General features: G+C 35.7%; 1 protein-coding gene across 4 annotated transcripts in view; it reads right to left on the reverse strand.

The window, feature by feature from the left end:
• The window catches only part of LOC115219785 (alpha-aminoadipic semialdehyde synthase, mitochondrial), a 167980-nt gene that overhangs the window by 4624 nt on the left and 144861 nt on the right, over positions 1-18495 (reverse strand). For all 4 annotated transcript variants that reach the window (XM_036501080.1, XM_036501074.1, XM_036501085.1 and 1 more), the window contains 8 exons: positions 16941-17068; positions 12840-12969; positions 11523-11633; positions 6570-6678; positions 5573-5649; positions 3805-3868; positions 3431-3598; positions 611-706 (listed from right to left, as the gene is read on the reverse strand). In XM_036501080.1, coding sequence (XP_036356973.1) covers positions 611-706; positions 3431-3598; positions 3805-3868; positions 5573-5649; positions 6570-6678; positions 11523-11633; positions 12840-12969; positions 16941-17068 — 883 coding nt within the window. The remainder of the gene's footprint in view (positions 1-610; positions 707-3430; positions 3599-3804; positions 3869-5572; positions 5650-6569; positions 6679-11522; positions 11634-12839; positions 12970-16940; positions 17069-18495) is intronic.

Below are 18495 nucleotides of genomic sequence, written 5' to 3' on the forward strand. Positions count from 1 at the left end.
AGATTTATGTATTTAGCAAGATTTGAGCCAAGTACCTTCAAGATAATGAAACAGTCATCAATTACTGCTTTCTTGTTTACAGTGATTATTTATCTTTGTTCTTATGATGTGTATAGCCTTTCTCAAAAATATTCAATATAGTCTAATACAATTAGACTATACATAACTCATTCCTCTTTAGTCATTGCAGACTCTCTTCATTTAGTGTCTAAGCTTCTGTTATGCTATATAACTGTAAAATCACTTGTTTTCTGACAACCCTGCTGTGTGTGTGGAAAACACATGCTCTTTTCTGCGAAGAAAAAAATTCAGAAAAGTCTTTGTGGAAAAGATTTGGTTTGCCTTTAGTATCTAGAAAGAAACTCCACATTGTTAAAAGAAATAATATTTCTCTGAATGTCATCACTCAAGTTCTTCACTTTTATGAGATCTTCCTCCAGCATTAATTTATAGTTAGTAAAATTTATATATTACTTTCTGCAGTACCTTTGAACAGTCAATACAATTACATTGTATCTAAAAGTCTAGTACTTTATTACTCAGCATTCTACACATCTAATATTTCTACTGATAATCAAATTACTAGTTATAATAAACTCCAATAGCTTACCCAAGTAATTGGGGGTCCATTTTCATGTAAGTGAGGGCATTCCCTAGACTGCAACAGTCCAAGTTGTAGAAGAGCTTTGGCACTGTTTGAAAACCCCTAGGATTACAAAACAATTTCTTTGTTTTTAAAAATCAAAAATTCAGACTGGTGTTTAAATGGAACATCTCTATTCCACAAAGTTTATATCTATTTCTAAGCAAGAAGTTGTATGGTCAAGAAGTCTGTTTTGCAACATGTAGTCCCAGGTTTGATTCCCTTGCCCAGCACCTTGGGAAAGAGTTTCTTACTGTTGCCCAAAGCCTTGTGAGTGAAATTTAGTGGACAGAAATAGTGCAGAAACCTGCGTGTGTGTATGTGTGTGCGTGCCTCTCTCTCTCGCTCTCACACACATATTCTATGAGATCAATACTAGAAGGGTGAAGATAACAGCATAGTGTTGCAGAACTTTGTTATTGGTAGAAGTTAATCAAAAATAAACAAAGGAATTCAAGACAGGATGCCCCTGGGAGCTTCTCTTTGCTGATGACCTTGCTCTAATAGCTGAATCACTATCAGAACTAAGAGGAGAAGTTTCAGGTGTGGAAGCAAGGATTAGATTCGAAGGGGCCTTAGAGTCAACCTAGCTAAAACCAAAGTCTTAATAAGTAGGAAGACAGACAAACCACAAATCCCTTCAGGTAGATGGCCCTGTTTGATCTGTAGAAAAGGTGTAGGTAGAAACTCTGTATGATGTACCAAGTCTAAGCTATGGACACATAAGAGGTGCAGCAATATCAAAGGAAGGCTAGCTGGAAAGATAGTAAGCACCATTCGAGCTTGATCGTTACCAGCATCGCCTTACTGGCACTTGTGCCGGTGGTATGTGAAAAACAACATTCGAGCAAGGTCATTGTCAGTGCCACTAGACTGGCTCCTGAGCAGATGGCATGTAAAAAACATCATTTGAGCATAGCTGTTGCCATTATCGTGTAACTGGCCCTTGTGCTGGTGGCATGTAAAAGCACCCACTACATTCTCAGAGTGGTTGGCATTAGGAAGGGCATCCAGCTGTAGAAATTCTGCCAGATCAGATTGGAGCCTGGTGCAGCCATCTGGCTCACCAGTCCTCAGTCAAACCGTCCAGCCCATGCCAGCATGGAAAGTGGACGTATGATGATGATGATGATGATGAAACTATTTTTTGGCCACTGAAAGGAAATACAACCTTTGGGAAAAAACATTTGCTATCTGAGAAGCATGGAACACCTTGAATTGCTTTGTGCCTAGAAGGCATGTTAATGTGTTCTGTCAATGTGTTGATGTTGCCCAACCACACTAATTTGTTTAACATTCAGACCACTCTGTCAAAAGTGATGCTTTATTCACACTGCTTTGAATTAATTATTCATTATCTTAAAGCTTTGATAGTGTAATTGTTTATTTTTAGAATGACATCATAGGGTAGGTGCAAGAGGCAAGTTCTAGCCAGTTTGAACATAGAATAGGTAAAATATTTTGGGCAGCCAGGCAGAAGACTTGCATCAGAAACAGAAGTCTGGTGTTGTTTTTTGTCTGGCTGGCTCTTGTCAAACTGTCCAACCCATGCCAACATAGAAGGCGGATATTAAATGATGATGAAGTCAGTTTAAATGTTAATGGGTTAATCATTGTTGGAAGGGTTTTTCAAATCTTTCTATTCAGAATAGAAAGTATGTTGACATGGTGAGAAATGTTAAGGATACATATGTGGATGAAGTGACAAAGAAAGTATATGTAGAATTAAAGAAATATCTGGTGAAACCTGGATTAACAGTGTTTTAGAGATCTTGAGTAAAGAGAAGTAATTGAGCAGAAACACCTAATTAGCGTATTACTAAAATATACAAGTATTTAAAAGAAAATTATTTTAACTAGCAGGACTCGTGAATATTTCATGAAATTAATGGTAAACCTGTTGGGTTATTTCTGAAAACTTTATCCAAAAAACCTGAAAGCACATGGTACCGATCAATGATTACTTAATGCACTTTATATATACACTTTGTATACTTCATGCACAATTTTATGAGCTTAATATTCACTCTTATTTTTCCATTTTTATCATAAACAAAAACAAAATATCCCGTATATATGATACAACCCTTAGTTAAATTGCATATATCAGCCACATAAATAAGCATAAATATTTCATGGAATTGCACTTATGCTTGCATTTAAGTGACAGGTGATACAAAAAACTTAATTCAGTTAAAAAAAAACACTTTTCACTATCCAATCACTACTACCACCTCCATCCCTTCTCTTTGCCTTTCAATAACCTCTCCATCAGAACATCACTCCTCTGCTAGAATTATATTTTTAACTCTCCTCCTCTACCTTCAATTAACTTTTAACCATGTAATAAATATTACATTCTCCCTACCTTACATCATAGATGCTTCTCTCTCCCTCTTTCTGTCTCACTCTTTGACTTACCCTCTTTTTTTCTCTCCTTTTTCTTTCTCCTCTCTTTCCCTTCAACTAATCACGTGAAAACATTACAATTACAGTTCCTTTACCTCACGTCATGGACGCTTCTCTTTCCCTCTTTTTCTCTAATCACATGAAAGCATTACCGACAGGTTAAGTAATGCAATGATAAGCAGAATTGTTATAAGATTAAAGTAACAGAAGAAATTGAGTAAGAAAGTAATGCAATTTTTATTTGCATTACTTTCTGGCTCACCCTTGTAATAATGAACAATCATCAAAGTTACTAAACAGTTTAAGACTTTTTATATCTTTATCATGTAAATTTTTGATATATTTTTTTTTAGAAGAAACAACTTTATTTTGGCCTACGTTATAGCGTATGGTTCCTCTGACGCAAGTTTGAGCATCACCAATGTCATATCGATCAATATACGCTGTAGAATCTCTGTTTGGGAAACCTTCAATATTGAAACCTGGTAGGAAATCAAGTTTACGAACTACATCCAGTAAAGTGCCACCTGATTCAATTTCAATCTCCTGGAATATAAATTGAAAAACAAAGTGTATTGGTTACATGATGTCTTGAAAAAGAATGCAAAATCTAAGAGATATTTAATTTATAAAAAAAAAAAAATCATTCAAGTTTATTTTTAGTCAAATTGGCAAAATGACAAATATATATATATATATATGACTGTAAATTAACAATTTATTAGAACTAAAGAAAAAAAATTACAACTTACTTTTCCTTTCTCTAAGTACTTTGCTCCAGCTAACAGATTCAATAAGACGCCTCTAGGAGACCAACTGAAAGATGAATACAAGAACAAAGTATTAATATGAATATTATCTCACAACACCAGTCTCAAAAAGTCTTCATGTGAACGTGACCTGGGTGTTATTGTCGACAGTGATTTGCGTTGGACAAAACACATCGCTAAAATTGTCAAGAAGGCTGAGGGTGTCTTGGCATCACTCACCAAATCCTTTGTGAGCCGCTCTCCGGCTATCTATCTGCGGCTTTATATAGCTATGGTAAGACCTCACCTGGAATTTTCATCACCGGTCTGGAACCCCTATCATGCCCAGGATATCAATCGTCTGGAAGCTGTTCAGCGACGTGCAACCAAAAGAATACCCTCCATCAAGCATTTGCCATATCCTGAACGCCTTACTTCCCTGGGCATGGACACATTGAAACTCCGACGTCTGGCAGCTGACTTGGCAGACACCCATAAAATTATCAACCATCGTACAAACAATAACTCTGAGCACCTTTTCAAACTCCACCCATCTAACACCCGTGGACATATTTACAAAGTAAGAAAACAGCACAGCTCCCATGACTTCAGGAAACATTTTTTCACGCTGAGAGTTGCTGAAGCATGGAACAAACTGCCAGCATCAGTTGTTAGTTGTCGGAGCACTGCATCCTTCAAAACTTCCATGCTTTCTGAGATTCGCCAACACTACACCTGATTTTCTCCCCTCCATACACACACAGGCATGTATCTGACTCATACATTGTTTGCTTTCCAGACATTTCTACATTACTGCATGTACTTTATATGCACTTTCTGACAAGTTGTGGTGCACCTGAGTACTGTATACAATAATTTCATTATTATTATTATATAAAGCTGAAGTTGTCTGTGTGTGGCAGGTTTGGTAGCCTTCAACTAACACTATCTCCTCCGAGTCCCTGTGGCGCAAGTTGACCAAAATTGAGAGTATGATAGAAGGCTTGCTCTTCATTCCGTAGAAGATAAAATTCAAATCGGACCATGTTAAGACCAAAAATTATTTACATCAAAAAGGTGCTTTTTTCCTATGAAAATCTCCGTTTTTTATGATTTTTTTACTGCTGTGTCGCCATTTTTCAGTGTATTTCAATCAGAAAAATGTTCACTTAAAGAGAATAACAAGCTACATAATGCAAAATTTTTAGTTTTCAAAAATTCCAATTCTAAAGAGTTGAAACAAACCTGAGCAATGCCGGGCGATACTGCTAGTATATGATAAATCTATCTGATTACACATGCATACAAAATGAACGAGAGTGAGGAAGATCATATCAACAGAGTTTGAAGCTCTCAAGAAATCAATACCAATGGATTGTGTCCGTAACTAATACTCTTAAATCTGAATCTTTTGAGTTCACCTAGTTCTGCGCAGATGTTCATTTTAGTTCAAGTACAAAACTAATAAAAGAAATACTTGTAAAACACAAAGCTGATTCAAACAACCAAATCTCCAAGCCAACAAAAGAACATCTTTAGTTATTAGACTGGCTGAAATAGCAGCTAAATCATCCTCAAGTCACATACTAGCATCTTAGAAAAGAAAGAACACGTTAAATAATAATGAAGTCCTGTATGACCCTAAAGAGATGAATGGTGATGGCAGGAATTTGATCTTAGGTTTGTTTGATCAGAACCAACTTGCTACAAAGCAACAAATAGATTTTTTTTTTTTGTTTATCTAAAAGATATCAATTAAATTGCAACTTACCTAAATTTGTATCTAAGTGGACAATCTGAGAATTCAGGAGCTGGTAAACCACCACACCAAGATGTAAAAGAATTAATCTGTAGATCAAAATGAAATATGTAAATATATTCCAAAGCCAACCAAATTAAACAACAATATATATATATATATATATATATATATATATATATATATATATACACACATATATACACACATATATATATATACACACATATATATATACACACATACATATATATATATATATACACACACACACATATATATATATATACACATATATATACATATATGTATACATATATATATATCATCATCATCATCATCATCGTTTAGCGTCCGTTTTCCATGCTAGCATGGGTTGGACGGTTCTACTGGGGTCTGTGAGGATATATATATATATATATATATATATATGTTTGTCATTTTATTAAATATATATGTGGATGAGTGGTGAGTAACTTGCTTCCCCACCACATGGTCCTGGGTTCAGTCCCACTGCATGGTACCTTAGGCAAGTGTCTCCTACTATAGCTTTAAGCTGACCAAAGCCTTGTAAGTGGATTTGGTAGATGGGAACTGAAAGAAGCCTGTGTGTGTGTGTCTTTGTCTACCCCACTGCTTGACAACTGGTGTTGAAGTGTTTATGTCTCCATAACTTAGTGGTTCAGTGACAAAGATCAACGGAATAATTACCAGGCTTTAAAAAAATGTCTTAGAATTGATTTGTTTGATTAAATCCCTTCGAGCCAGAGCCCCAGCATGGCCACAGTCAAATGATTGAAACAAGATAAGAGATAAATCTTCCATTGAATGAAGTGCTTGTCCACCACAGGTAACATGCAAAAATGATCTTAAGTTTGTTAATAAAATGTATACAGTGTGTTTGAACTCAATTTACATGAGTTAACAGCACCATAGATAGCTCCTTACATATATATTACATTCTTTACTAATGTTAGGAATAAAGTTTGAGAAAATGTCACAGCCTTACTTTTCCTCCTGCGGTTCTAACTTCATCAAAACACTCCATAGCAAGCATATGATCAATGCCAGGATCCACTCCAACTTCATTGACGATGGTGACACCAGCATTTACGGCCCTAAAGTAGACAACAACAACAACAATATCAAATCAAAGATCAGATAAGTCTTCAAAGTTCTCAAATTGAAATATCAAAGTACTTTTTATTTTTGATCTTAGTAGCCACTGTTATTTTCTGATTTCCTTCTGAAAGTTTATTTCATCATTGTCTTCTGAGCAATAAGCACCACAATGAACACTGACTTAGGTATTTAAACTAATGAATTTCTAATTCTTGTGTAGATACAGATATTTATTTCAAATTCTGGCACAAGGCCAGCAACTTCAGGGAGGGGATAAGTTGATTACATCGACCCAAGTGTTCAACTGGTACTTATTTTATCGACTCCAAGAGGATCAAAGGCAAAGTTGACCCCAACAGAATTTGAACTCAGACCGTAAAGGCATTTTGCCCAGTGTGCTAACAATTCTGCCAGCTCATCATCTTGTTGTGTAGATATTATGAAACTATAATTAATATACAACAGTAAGTTAGTGTTTGCATATTTAATGTGCTGAATAAAAATAAGCAAATTAAAATATTTATGCAGTGAGGAAAAGACAATGTTAGTCAATGACAATATTTTAATTATTCCAACAAGTATGAGAGACAATTCCTGGAATATTTTGGTCTTATAAGACATTCTCAGCAAGCAGTGACTTCATTGCACTTACTGAAGTAGTGATGAGAGAATCGCTAAGTAGGTACAATATTGTACATGAAAAGCTGCATAAAGTATATTTAAAGAATAAATTACAGGCAGAAATATTCTCCCAGTATTTTTAATTGTCAGTATTTGGTTATATTTATAACAGAATTGTAATGTATCTCATGTTCGAAAAAAATGCTTAAAATGTAGAATACTACATGCAAGAAACTTACTCAACTGTAACATACATGACTGTCTTAAAGTTAGTCAGCAGAGAAGTGGGAAAAAGTCAATCTATACTTTCTTTTAAAATATCAAAATTAGCTTATAAACAATACTTTATTGCTAATAAATGGTAATAAGTCTCATCACAATGCAAATAAAGAATTTGTTGATGCTGATGATGATATTAACTCATATTAGACTGTAATATCAGTGGCAAATAAATAATTTTTAATCGAGCCATGAAGACACAAATTTTGAGAGAAGCAGGTTAGTTGATTACACTGACCCCCTATGCTGATTGGTACTCTTATTTTATGGACCCAAAAGAATGAACACACAATGTAAAGAGTCAGAATAAATACTGCAAAGCTCTTAAGATTCTACCACTATATCATCCTGTTAGTGGCAAATGATAATAAAGAAAAATATGGTTTGCAGTGCAACATGTTAAATGAAGTTTAAATATAAAAGTTTATAATCTCTAAATTTGTCATCAGGCTGCAAAACTTAAATATGAAAATAACCTTTACTTTTCTTGAATACACTAAACTCAGATACAAAGTACTTGAGCCAATACACATGGAACTCTGATGATATAGGTTGAACAGGAGCCATAAGGGATGCTGAAAGAGGTTCATTTTCTTTCTTGTTCTTATTTGTTACTTGCATCAAAGGAATAAAGTAGAAATTAGATTCTAATCAATCAAGGTAACTTTCAGGTGATTAAAGTCAGTCTGATGCTGTTTTTTTTATGAGAAGGACAAAATGGTGGGGACAAGGTCCAACATGAGAGAACTTTGTCTTTAGTAGCTGTAGTCTGTCACTAGTAACTCATCAAGGTTGAGCAGTTACTGAAGATCCAGTGGTTTTGATGTGATGGTAGATAGAATCATCTTGGTAACACAGCTGAGTAATCTCTAAAAATTCAGCTAAAATATCATCATATAGAAAATGGATCAAAAGATGTTTGATAGTGAATCAGAGAAAATAAGGTTGATACACAACATACCACAAAGAAATAAAAAAAAAACAAACTATTGTGCCAGCAAAACCTAACAGCAATTGTATTGTATTCTTCAAGAGAGTAAGTTGCTCACCTACCTAGTTAGTTAGATACTACATCCACATAATGATTAAGTGGTGTGTGTAAGAAATAGAATCCCACAGTGAAAAACAACCACTGGTTACGATTTTTAAAAATAGCAAATACAGAATTTCCTAATGCATGTTAGAAGAGAAAAAACAAAAGTTAAAGCTGTTAAAAACAGTTTTCCAATGCAAGAAAGTATTATGTCAACTAAAGTAGTGTGTATCTTCAACTTCTTGAAATTATAGTTATGTGCAAGTTACAATGTTATATTGCAGACTTCCAATCCATACCAGTATGGTAAATAACAAAGCAAAAGAATGGCATAACATGCAATATCAAGAACGATGAAAATAATAATAGTCTCAATAATTAGATAGACATGCCGATCCAAACTGAGAAGGGGATCAAGGCAAGCTATCCTGATATAATTATCAAACACTGGAACAAAAATACCTGCACGCTGATAGACATCGCAATCCCTTCTGACCAAAACATTGTCCGAAAGGAAGTTGAGAAACAAAGTACAAGGATCTCAAAACTGAAATGAACAGCATGTGGGGCATAAAAATAAAAACAATACCAATAATAATTAGAGTACTAGGTATGATATTAAAAAAAGAGAATAAAATGAACAAAAAAAATACCCAAGAAAGAAAGCCATATGAGGGTTCACAATGTTACAAAGTTTAAAAAAATAGCTCTGCTAGTTATAACCCACATTATACAGAAGACAGTTTCAGTTCCATAGCACGACTCAAGCAATACACACTCTGCATACAATATATGCCCTACACAATAATCACTAAATAAAATAACAAAATTCACACAACACACACTATACACAATCAACACCGAATAAAGTAAAGCAACACACACTTCTATATGACCAAAATCTGACACCTTAACACACACTCTACTACTATTGATCCCATCAACTGCCAGAGGGACAAGCTAGAGGTAGTAGATAGATTCCATTATCTAGGTGACCAAGTTAGTAGTGGAGGTGGATGCTCCAAAAGTATAGCTGTGAGAATAAGATTAGGTTGGGCAAAGTTCAGAGAGCTCCTACCCCTGCAGACAACAAAGGGCCTCTTTCTAAGAGTGAAAGGTAGATTGTTTGATGCCTGTGAGTGAACAGCTATGCTACATGGCAGTGAAACATGGGCTGTAACAGCTGAGGACATGTGTAGGCTTGAAAGAAATGAAGCCAGTATGCATCGCTGGATGTGCAATGTCAGTGTGCATGTTCGAGAGAGTGTAAGCATCTTGAGCGAAACGTTAGGCATCAGATAAGGTGTGCAAAAGAGACGACTATGCTGGTATAGTAATGTGATGCGCATGGACGAGGACAGCTGTGTAAAGAAGTGCCGATTTCTAACTGTGGAGGGAATCTGTGGTAGACCCAGGAAGACATGGAACGAGGTGATGAAACATGATCTTCGAACTTTGAGCCTCACAGAGGCAATGACTAGTGACCGAGACCTTTGGTAATGTGCTGTGCATGAGAGGACCCAACAAACCAAGAGCACCCATGCTTGAGGCATGTAAAGAATACCTTTTCAAGCATTGGGCTTTCATGGAGGCAAAGTGGCTGAGTTCCTTTCAAGCATGGGGCCTCACAGAGGCAAGTGAATGATTTCCTTTCGAGTGTTGGGTCACACGGAGGCAAAGTGTCTGAGTCCCTTTTGAGAGCTGCACCTCACAGAAGCAATGACCAAGACCATTGGCATTATGTTGTACTTCAGAGGAAGACCCATCAAGCTGAGCAAAATCGCAATTGTGGCAGATACCAGTGTCACACAAATTGGCACCCATGCCAGTGGCACGTAAAAGCACCCTGGTGTCATGCAAATGGCACATAAAAACACCCATTACACTCTTGGAGTAGTTGGCATTAGGAAGGGCTTCCAGCCAAAGAAAACCATGTCAAATCAGGCTGGAGTCTGGTGCAGCCTTCCAGCATGCCTGCCCGGTCAAACCATGCCAGTAAGGACAACGGTCATTAAATGATGATGATGATGTTAACAGAAGTCACAAAATACATATGAAACATAATCACCATTCCAACAAAATAACCCAACTAACATTATACATACTCTACATAACAAAAGAAACAAACCCAACAACAGAGCAAAAGTGATGTAGTATACTAACACAAGTCTAAATCCCAAAAAGTCAACATTGCATGCACCTTAGGAACAAAACAGTACACCTGGTGATGCAGCAGAAACTCACACAAAACTATCGAGATAATAATAATAATTGTTTCTAATTTAGTCACAAGACAGCTATTTTGAGTAGAGGTGGTTAGTTGATTTTGACACTATTGTTTGACTGGTACTTTATTTTATTAACCCCCAAAGGAATGAAAGGCAAAGTGGACTTCAGTGGGATTTGAACTCAGAATGTAAGGAAATAGAACGGAAACTATAAGGCTTTTTCTCTTATGCGCTAGCCATTCTGCCAATCCACTCCCTTTAATAGTAGTTTCTAAGATAGGCACAATGTCTGAAATTTGAAGAATTAGATTAGTTGGTTGGTATTTATTTTATCAATCCTAGAAGGATGGAAGGAAAAGTCAACAGTGGTCAGATTTGAACCCAGCAACTCTGAATATGAACTGAGGGAACCATAACGACCTGTACAAATCACGCCAGCAAGGAAAATGAATATAAAGAGTCAGAATGAAATGTTGTATGGTATTATTATGTTCAGTGCTCTTACGATTTAGCAACTTTATCAGGAGGAAAAGAAAAAGTCACTCCTTTCAACAAATGAAACATCTATTGCTGTATGAAAGAAAAATGTAAAGAACACTAAGCCTTTATCTATTGGAACTTTAATACCTCTGTTCAATTTTAAAATAGTTTGGAGAACACAAAGTATAGTAATACTAACTCTTGATGTAATTCTCTCATGGCCGGGCTCACATAGCTTGCAGTTACCATATTCTTTTGATTGGCTATACACACTTTGGCAATTTCAGGGTGATATATAAAAGGCAACAAACTGAAATGATAAGAAAATAAGAAACATATAATTGTGTTTTAATGAGTACATGAATGTATTAATGAAATAATGAATGAGAGACAGTGTTTATCTATAGACATAATTAACATGTGTATGTAAGTATGAGTGGAAGTCACAGACTGAAAGTGAGAACATGTTTGTGTACATGATTCATCATCATCATCATCATTGTCGTCGTTTAATGTCTGCTTTCCATGCTGGCATGGGTTGGACGGTTTGACTGAGGACTGCTGAGCCAGAAGGCTGCACCAGGCTCAATCTGATCTGGCAAAGTTTCTACAGCTGGATGCCCTTCCTAACGCCAACCACTCCGAGAGTGTAGTGGGAGTTTTATGTGCCACCGACATGAGGGCCAGTCAGGTGGTTCTGGCAACAACCACGCTCAAAAGGTGTTTTTTACGTGCTACCTGCATGGGAGCCAGTCCAGCGGCACTGGCAACGACCACGCTCGAACGTTGTTTTTCACGTACCACCGGCGCATGTGCCGGTAAAGCGACACTGGCAACAATCACGCTCAAATGGTGCTTTTTACGTGCCACCAGCACGGGAGTCAATCTGTGGCCCTGGCAACGATCACACTTGGATGTGCTTTTAATGTTCCACTGGCACAAGTGCCAATCAAGCAGTACTGTCATTGGCCACGTCAGTGATTTTGATTTGATTTCACTTAGCATAATAAGAAAAATCATCTTTTCAACCCCACAATTGAAAAATTACCCTGTGATGTTTTTAGAACTATGTGAATTTAGTCACTGAGAATTAAGTATCTTGGCCAAAGATACATTGTCAGGGATAGGCGGTGAACTACTGACCTCTCAGCTGATAGCCTGCTAGCTTACCCAAGTGTTCTGTAATGCACAAAAAGGAAATGTGAAAATTTCAAAACCTCACATTTCTAATTTTCCAATCTATTCAATATGGATATGAGAAGATACTTTTGAATACACTAATTAAATTGGCTGACTTATTTACAACATTAAAGCATATGTTGTGATCAATGAACACTTTAAATTGGATAAGAAAGAAATACAGAATACAGAAAACTATGCAATAGCAGTGGTGTTACTAGTTTCTAGCAAATCAAATAATCATGTAGAGTCTCCTTTATTGGATTGTTGTAGTAATAGTAGAAACACTTGTAGTAGAGCAGGAATGGCGATAGTAAAGAAATGTCAGCAATCTTACCTGATAACTACATCATGTTCTTGGACAAGGTTTTCCAATTCTTCTCTGTTCCGATTTATGTCTAAAATAACACAGTCGATGTTAGGATTCAGTTCTGACACTATGTCCAAATCTTCCTTCAGTTGTGAAGCTGCAGAAAAAATATCAGAAATAAAATATTAAAATGGTATTTAGTTAGAATTATATTCATAGAGTGGAAAACTTATTTATTTTAAGTTTTTCTGGGTTATTCTGGGGCAATGATGTTTTCTTATTTTATTTTTTTTTTCATTAGTTAATCTGAGAAAGGAAACACCCAGAGTCTTTTCAGGCCCTAAATTAGTGAGGTCAGTGAAGTTGATGTTCAGCCTGAATTTCTGTAAAACAATATTGGTGGGGTTGTAAGTCTGGGAGGAAAAATAGTGAATGTTGAGAGTACGGTATAAGAGCAAATATTGTATTGAGAAAATGCACTCTTAATACAATGTATCAAACCTAAGTTAGAGCTCTCTACACCTGAAGTTCCGGATCAATAAAGTACAAAGAAATAAGTCTCTACTCACCCTACCAGAGGGACAAAGTCTAAGTTGCCAGCAGTGGGAATTGAACTCAAAATACACTATATTTATCCATTATATACATCCTCTTACATTTTCAAATTTAAAAATTAGTGGCAAGCTTTATGCATGAAAGCTAAATGCAACCTATTTTTTCATGGTCACAAGTGTATGGCCATATTAGGGTTGACAAAACCAGAATTATGTTCTGTCTATTGCCTATATTAAATGATAATGATAACACATTAACTGTTAATAAAATTTCATACAGTGGTGATCATGTCAATGCAGTTTCCTATTTTATAAACACAGCAAAACAATTCAGAAGTAAAATATAAAATCCGAAATATGGACAGCAAAATGACAAAATGTAACAGAGTTTCTGTTTATATGCAGCTTTGTACTTCTGGTTGCATATAAATACCACTACATCAACAAGTGCTTCCTATAATTTTATTTGTGTTTCAATAACTCACAATGATAAGAAATAACAATCGGGTGTTCCAGCTATGATTATTGTATTAATGTATTTTTAACATATATATAATCTATATCCTTTAGCATAATGTTCACAAAACATATGATTGACTGCCACAAGTTTTTCTTATTTTCTCTCTGTTTATTTCCCAAGCACTGGCTTTAGCTAATATGATGTGTGGTAAAATGTTTCGGCAGATGTATTATAAACTAATACATTTGCCTGTTGTTTATACACCTGTCTTTGTCTTCTATAAATTTCAACTATTGCATGATCACAGCTAGAACACCTTTGTGTTATTTCACATTACAGCAGGTTATTAAAACAAGTGACATATGGATAAATTGAATAGATACATGTTCTTGAGGCAGTATATATATATATATACACACACACAAACTGTGTAACTATGTGTGTAGCAGTGTATAAACTGAAACTAAGAAAAACTTAGAGTTTACTTCTGACTTGAGTTGACATGTTAGTCAAACAGGAAATAACTTTAATCAATGTCCAATTAAATATACCAAAATTTTGCTCATAATTGCTGATATGACATAATCAGAAAATAAAACTGACATTGGTAGCAATCAAACAAATTTTTTTTGTTTTTGTTTGCATCCATATAGAAATTCATGCTACAAAGAGATACTATCAATGTATGGATGAATTGCCTTAAAATGTTTTTACTTACAGAAAATTTAAGGTTCGCTTTATTAAAATTCTAATGCTAGATGCTGAATGGTTGATGTTCAAAACAATATTGTGCAATGCTGTACCAACTAAATAATATAAATAAGTATACATTTATTTAAGTACAATGTCATAAACAAAATCAAGTTTATCTTCTAAAAAAAACAAAAAGAACTGCAGGATTCCCACAGTGTTGACTTAACACTTTACATACTATATACACTGGTAAAGTTGAAAAGTCACTTTTGAATAAGCTTTTTGTTTGATTTGAGACATGTGAACATTTTCAAAGTATTTTGTATGTCTCCTAATATAATAATGAGCATAGTGCTTTTATATATTTGTATATATATATGTATTTGTCCAGATTCACACCAGACACAAAAGAGGAGAGAAAATAGTAATTCAGTGAAGGAGTAGTGGTGAGAGTAATAACCCTGACTGAAAGGGAGTGAGAGAAAGTAATAGCAATGAGTGAAAGAAAGAGGTGATAGATGAATAAAGAAAGGAGAGGTGAAAACAAAAACAGTATTTCAATTCTGTGTGAGTATGTGTGTGTGTACAAGAGAAGTATGTGAATGTTTGTATGTGTGGTTATTATGTACCCTATTTATATATAAAATACTACAATTAGCCGTCATTATTGATGACACGTGGTCAGCTAGAAATTTATAATACATCTGCTGAAACATTTCACCACACATGATATTAGCTAAAGTCAGTGCATATAATTTATCTTTTATTTGTTTCAGTCTTTGGAGTACAGTCATGTTGAAGGGTTTACTCAAACAAAACAGGCCCAGTACTTATTTTTATACCTGGTATTTATTCTATCAGTATCTTTTGTCGAATCATTAAGTTATGGAGATATAAACAAACACTGGTTGTCAAGTGGTGAGGGTGGCTGGCACAAATACACACACACACACACAATGGGCTTCCACATAGTTTCTGTCTACCAAATTTATTCACACGGCATTCATCAGCCTAAGGCTGGAGACACTTGTCCAAGGAGCTGCACAATAGGACAGAACCTGAAACCATGTAGTTACAAAATGAGCCTCTTAACCACACGGCCATGAGAAATATATTTCTGGGATTTCATTTCCTATAATTAGGGTTGCACATTATATACCAGGGCATATTATATAAGAATACAGTGACTAAATACTATAGGTACTCAACCAGTCAGTCCCACTTCCCACAAAACATGCTGATATATGGAACTGCAAAAATGTAACAACAACTACAGTGACATCTATTTTTGCGAAAAGAGTTCAGTTTTTAATTAAGGGCACCACTGATGTAATATACCTTAAATACTTGACTGATACATATTTTGATACTGCCAAGTGGCTATGTGGTAAGAAGTTTGCTTCTCAACCACATGGTTTCAAGTCCAGTTCCATTGTGTGACACTCAGGGCAAGTGTCTATTACTATAGGCCTGGACTGACCAAAGCCTTGAAAGTGGATTTAATAAATGGAATCTATAAGATGGTGAGCTGGCAGAAACGTTAGCACACCAGGCAAAATGCTTAGCGGTATTTCATCTGCCGTTACATTCTGAGTTCAAATTCCACTGAGGTCGACTTTGCTTTTCATCCTTTTGGGGTTGATAAATTAAGTACCAGTTACACACTGGGGTTGATGTAATTGACTTATTTCCTTTGTCTGTCCTTGTTTGTTCCCCTCTATGTTTAGCCCCTTGTGGGCAATAAAGAAATAGGAATCTATAAGAAGACCAATGTATGTATGTATATGTATGTATGTGCCTGTTACTGTCTCCTTACTTTAAAATTGCATGGTAGTTGTAAATGAGTGTCACCATCATGCAAACAATGTCCTTCATTACCAAACATCTGTGAAAACATGTCTTGTCATTGAGAAATATTACCTTACTTGGAAAGAGGTGAGGGTTGGCAACGGGAAGGGCATCTGACCACAGAAAATACATCTCCACAAATTCTGACAAATGTGTGCCTGTGCCGGTGGCACGTAAAAAGCACCCACTACACTCGCAGAGTGGTTGGCATTAGGAAGAGCATTCAGCTGTAGAAACACTGCCAGATCAGACCGGAGCCTGGTGCAGCCCTGGCTTCCCAGACCCCGGTCGAACCGTCCAACCCGTGCTAGCGCGGAAAACGGATGTTAAACGATGATGATGATGTGTGCATGGAGAAGTGGGTGTTAAAACAATGATGATGATAAATTTGAATAATGATAATATTTTAATAATGATATTTGAACTACTAATGAAATAGGGACATTCTTAGATTTGGAAACACAGTTTTATAGTAAAAATAAAAACTTCAATCTTTAAATAACGTAATTCATGCAAAGATATAAAACATTAATACCCTTGAAATGAAGAAGTTTAAAGCAAAAATGTTCTTACCTACAGTCATGTGGCAAGTTTTGTCTCTTGTTAAATATTCAACAACTGGGGTTGATACATAACCTGCTCCTAAGAGCAAACACTTTTTAGTTATTGAAGAGCTCAGTAATTTTGCTTTTTTAGCAGATCTAGACAAAAAAAAAAAAGAAGGAAAATTATGATATATAATAAACATTTCAATAAAAGCTAACTAAAAACTTAGCGCAAATTGTAATAAGAATTAAAGCATACAAAACTGAATTTTTAAATTTTAAAACAACTGAAGGGTAAGCTCAAAGTCAAGTCAGATCGGCAACTAGATTTTGATTGCCACTTTGGCCAATTATGGAATGTATCGGCAAATGCAGTTATGGCCCTTAAGTGAAGATACATGAGCTCTACCTGACTGAATTACTTGGTCACAATGCATCAAAACAGCTATAAACATTAGTGTACTCCTTACTTCTAATAATATTATTTTATTATATTAACTAAAACAACACACATGACCAATACAGTAGAGTGTCAGACAATACATTCAAAGTTCTTATACCACCTTGATCAAGTCTTTTACAAGATCTGTAGATATTGGTTTTCTTGCACACACACATATACATGTATATATGTGTGTATATATATATATATATAATGCCAGTGCCACCTGACTGGCTCTTGTGCTGGTGGCACACAATAAGTGCCATTCATGCATGGGTCGATGCCAGTGCTGACTGGCTCCCCGCACCGGTGGTACGTAAAAACCACCATCTGAATGTGGTTGATGCCAGCATCCTTGCCCCAACTGGTTCCGGTGGCGGTAGCATGTAAAAAGCACCATCCGAACGTGGCCGATGCCAGTGCTGCCAGCTGGCTCCCATGCCTGTGGCATGTAAAAAGCACCCACTACACTCTCGGAGTGGTTGGCGTTAGGAAGGGCATACAGCTGTAGAAACATTACCAGATCAGATTGGAGCCTGGTGTGGCCTCCTGGCTTGCCAATCCCCAGTCAAACTGTCCAACCCATGCCAGTATGGAAAACGGACATTAAACGATGATGATGATGATGTATATATATATATGTATGTGTGAAATGTAACATGTATGGAATGGCACAACAATGCAGAGTGGACTATAATAACTGTTATAAATAATTTAATTATTCATAGTCTAATATAATATTTTTGAATATAAAAATTCCTTCTTCAGATGTTGCTACGAATTTTTATATTCCGAAATATTATGTATAAAGATATATATGTATACATACATATATGTCTATATGTATGGATATATATATATCCATGGTTATATATTAGTGTATATGTGTGCATGTACATATATACACATATTTATGTATGTGTGGGTGCATATGTATATTTGATTATGTACGTGTATGTATGTTCCAGTGCTGAGTGGAACATACATACATGTTTATATATTTCTACCTTGAAGTCTGAGGTCTTATTGATCTTTTATGCTTTGGTTGACCATGCCTGCTCCTTGCTGGCTTTTCAGAGCAGAGTCAAGACTTTACACTAATTAAGATAGCAGCTTGGAAAATAGAATTGCTTCGACCGTC

The sequence above is a fragment of the Octopus sinensis genome, linkage group LG1, assembly GCF_006345805.1.
Source record: "Octopus sinensis linkage group LG1, ASM634580v1, whole genome shotgun sequence".
NCBI classification, from domain to species: Eukaryota; Metazoa; Mollusca; class Cephalopoda; order Octopoda; family Octopodidae; genus Octopus; species Octopus sinensis.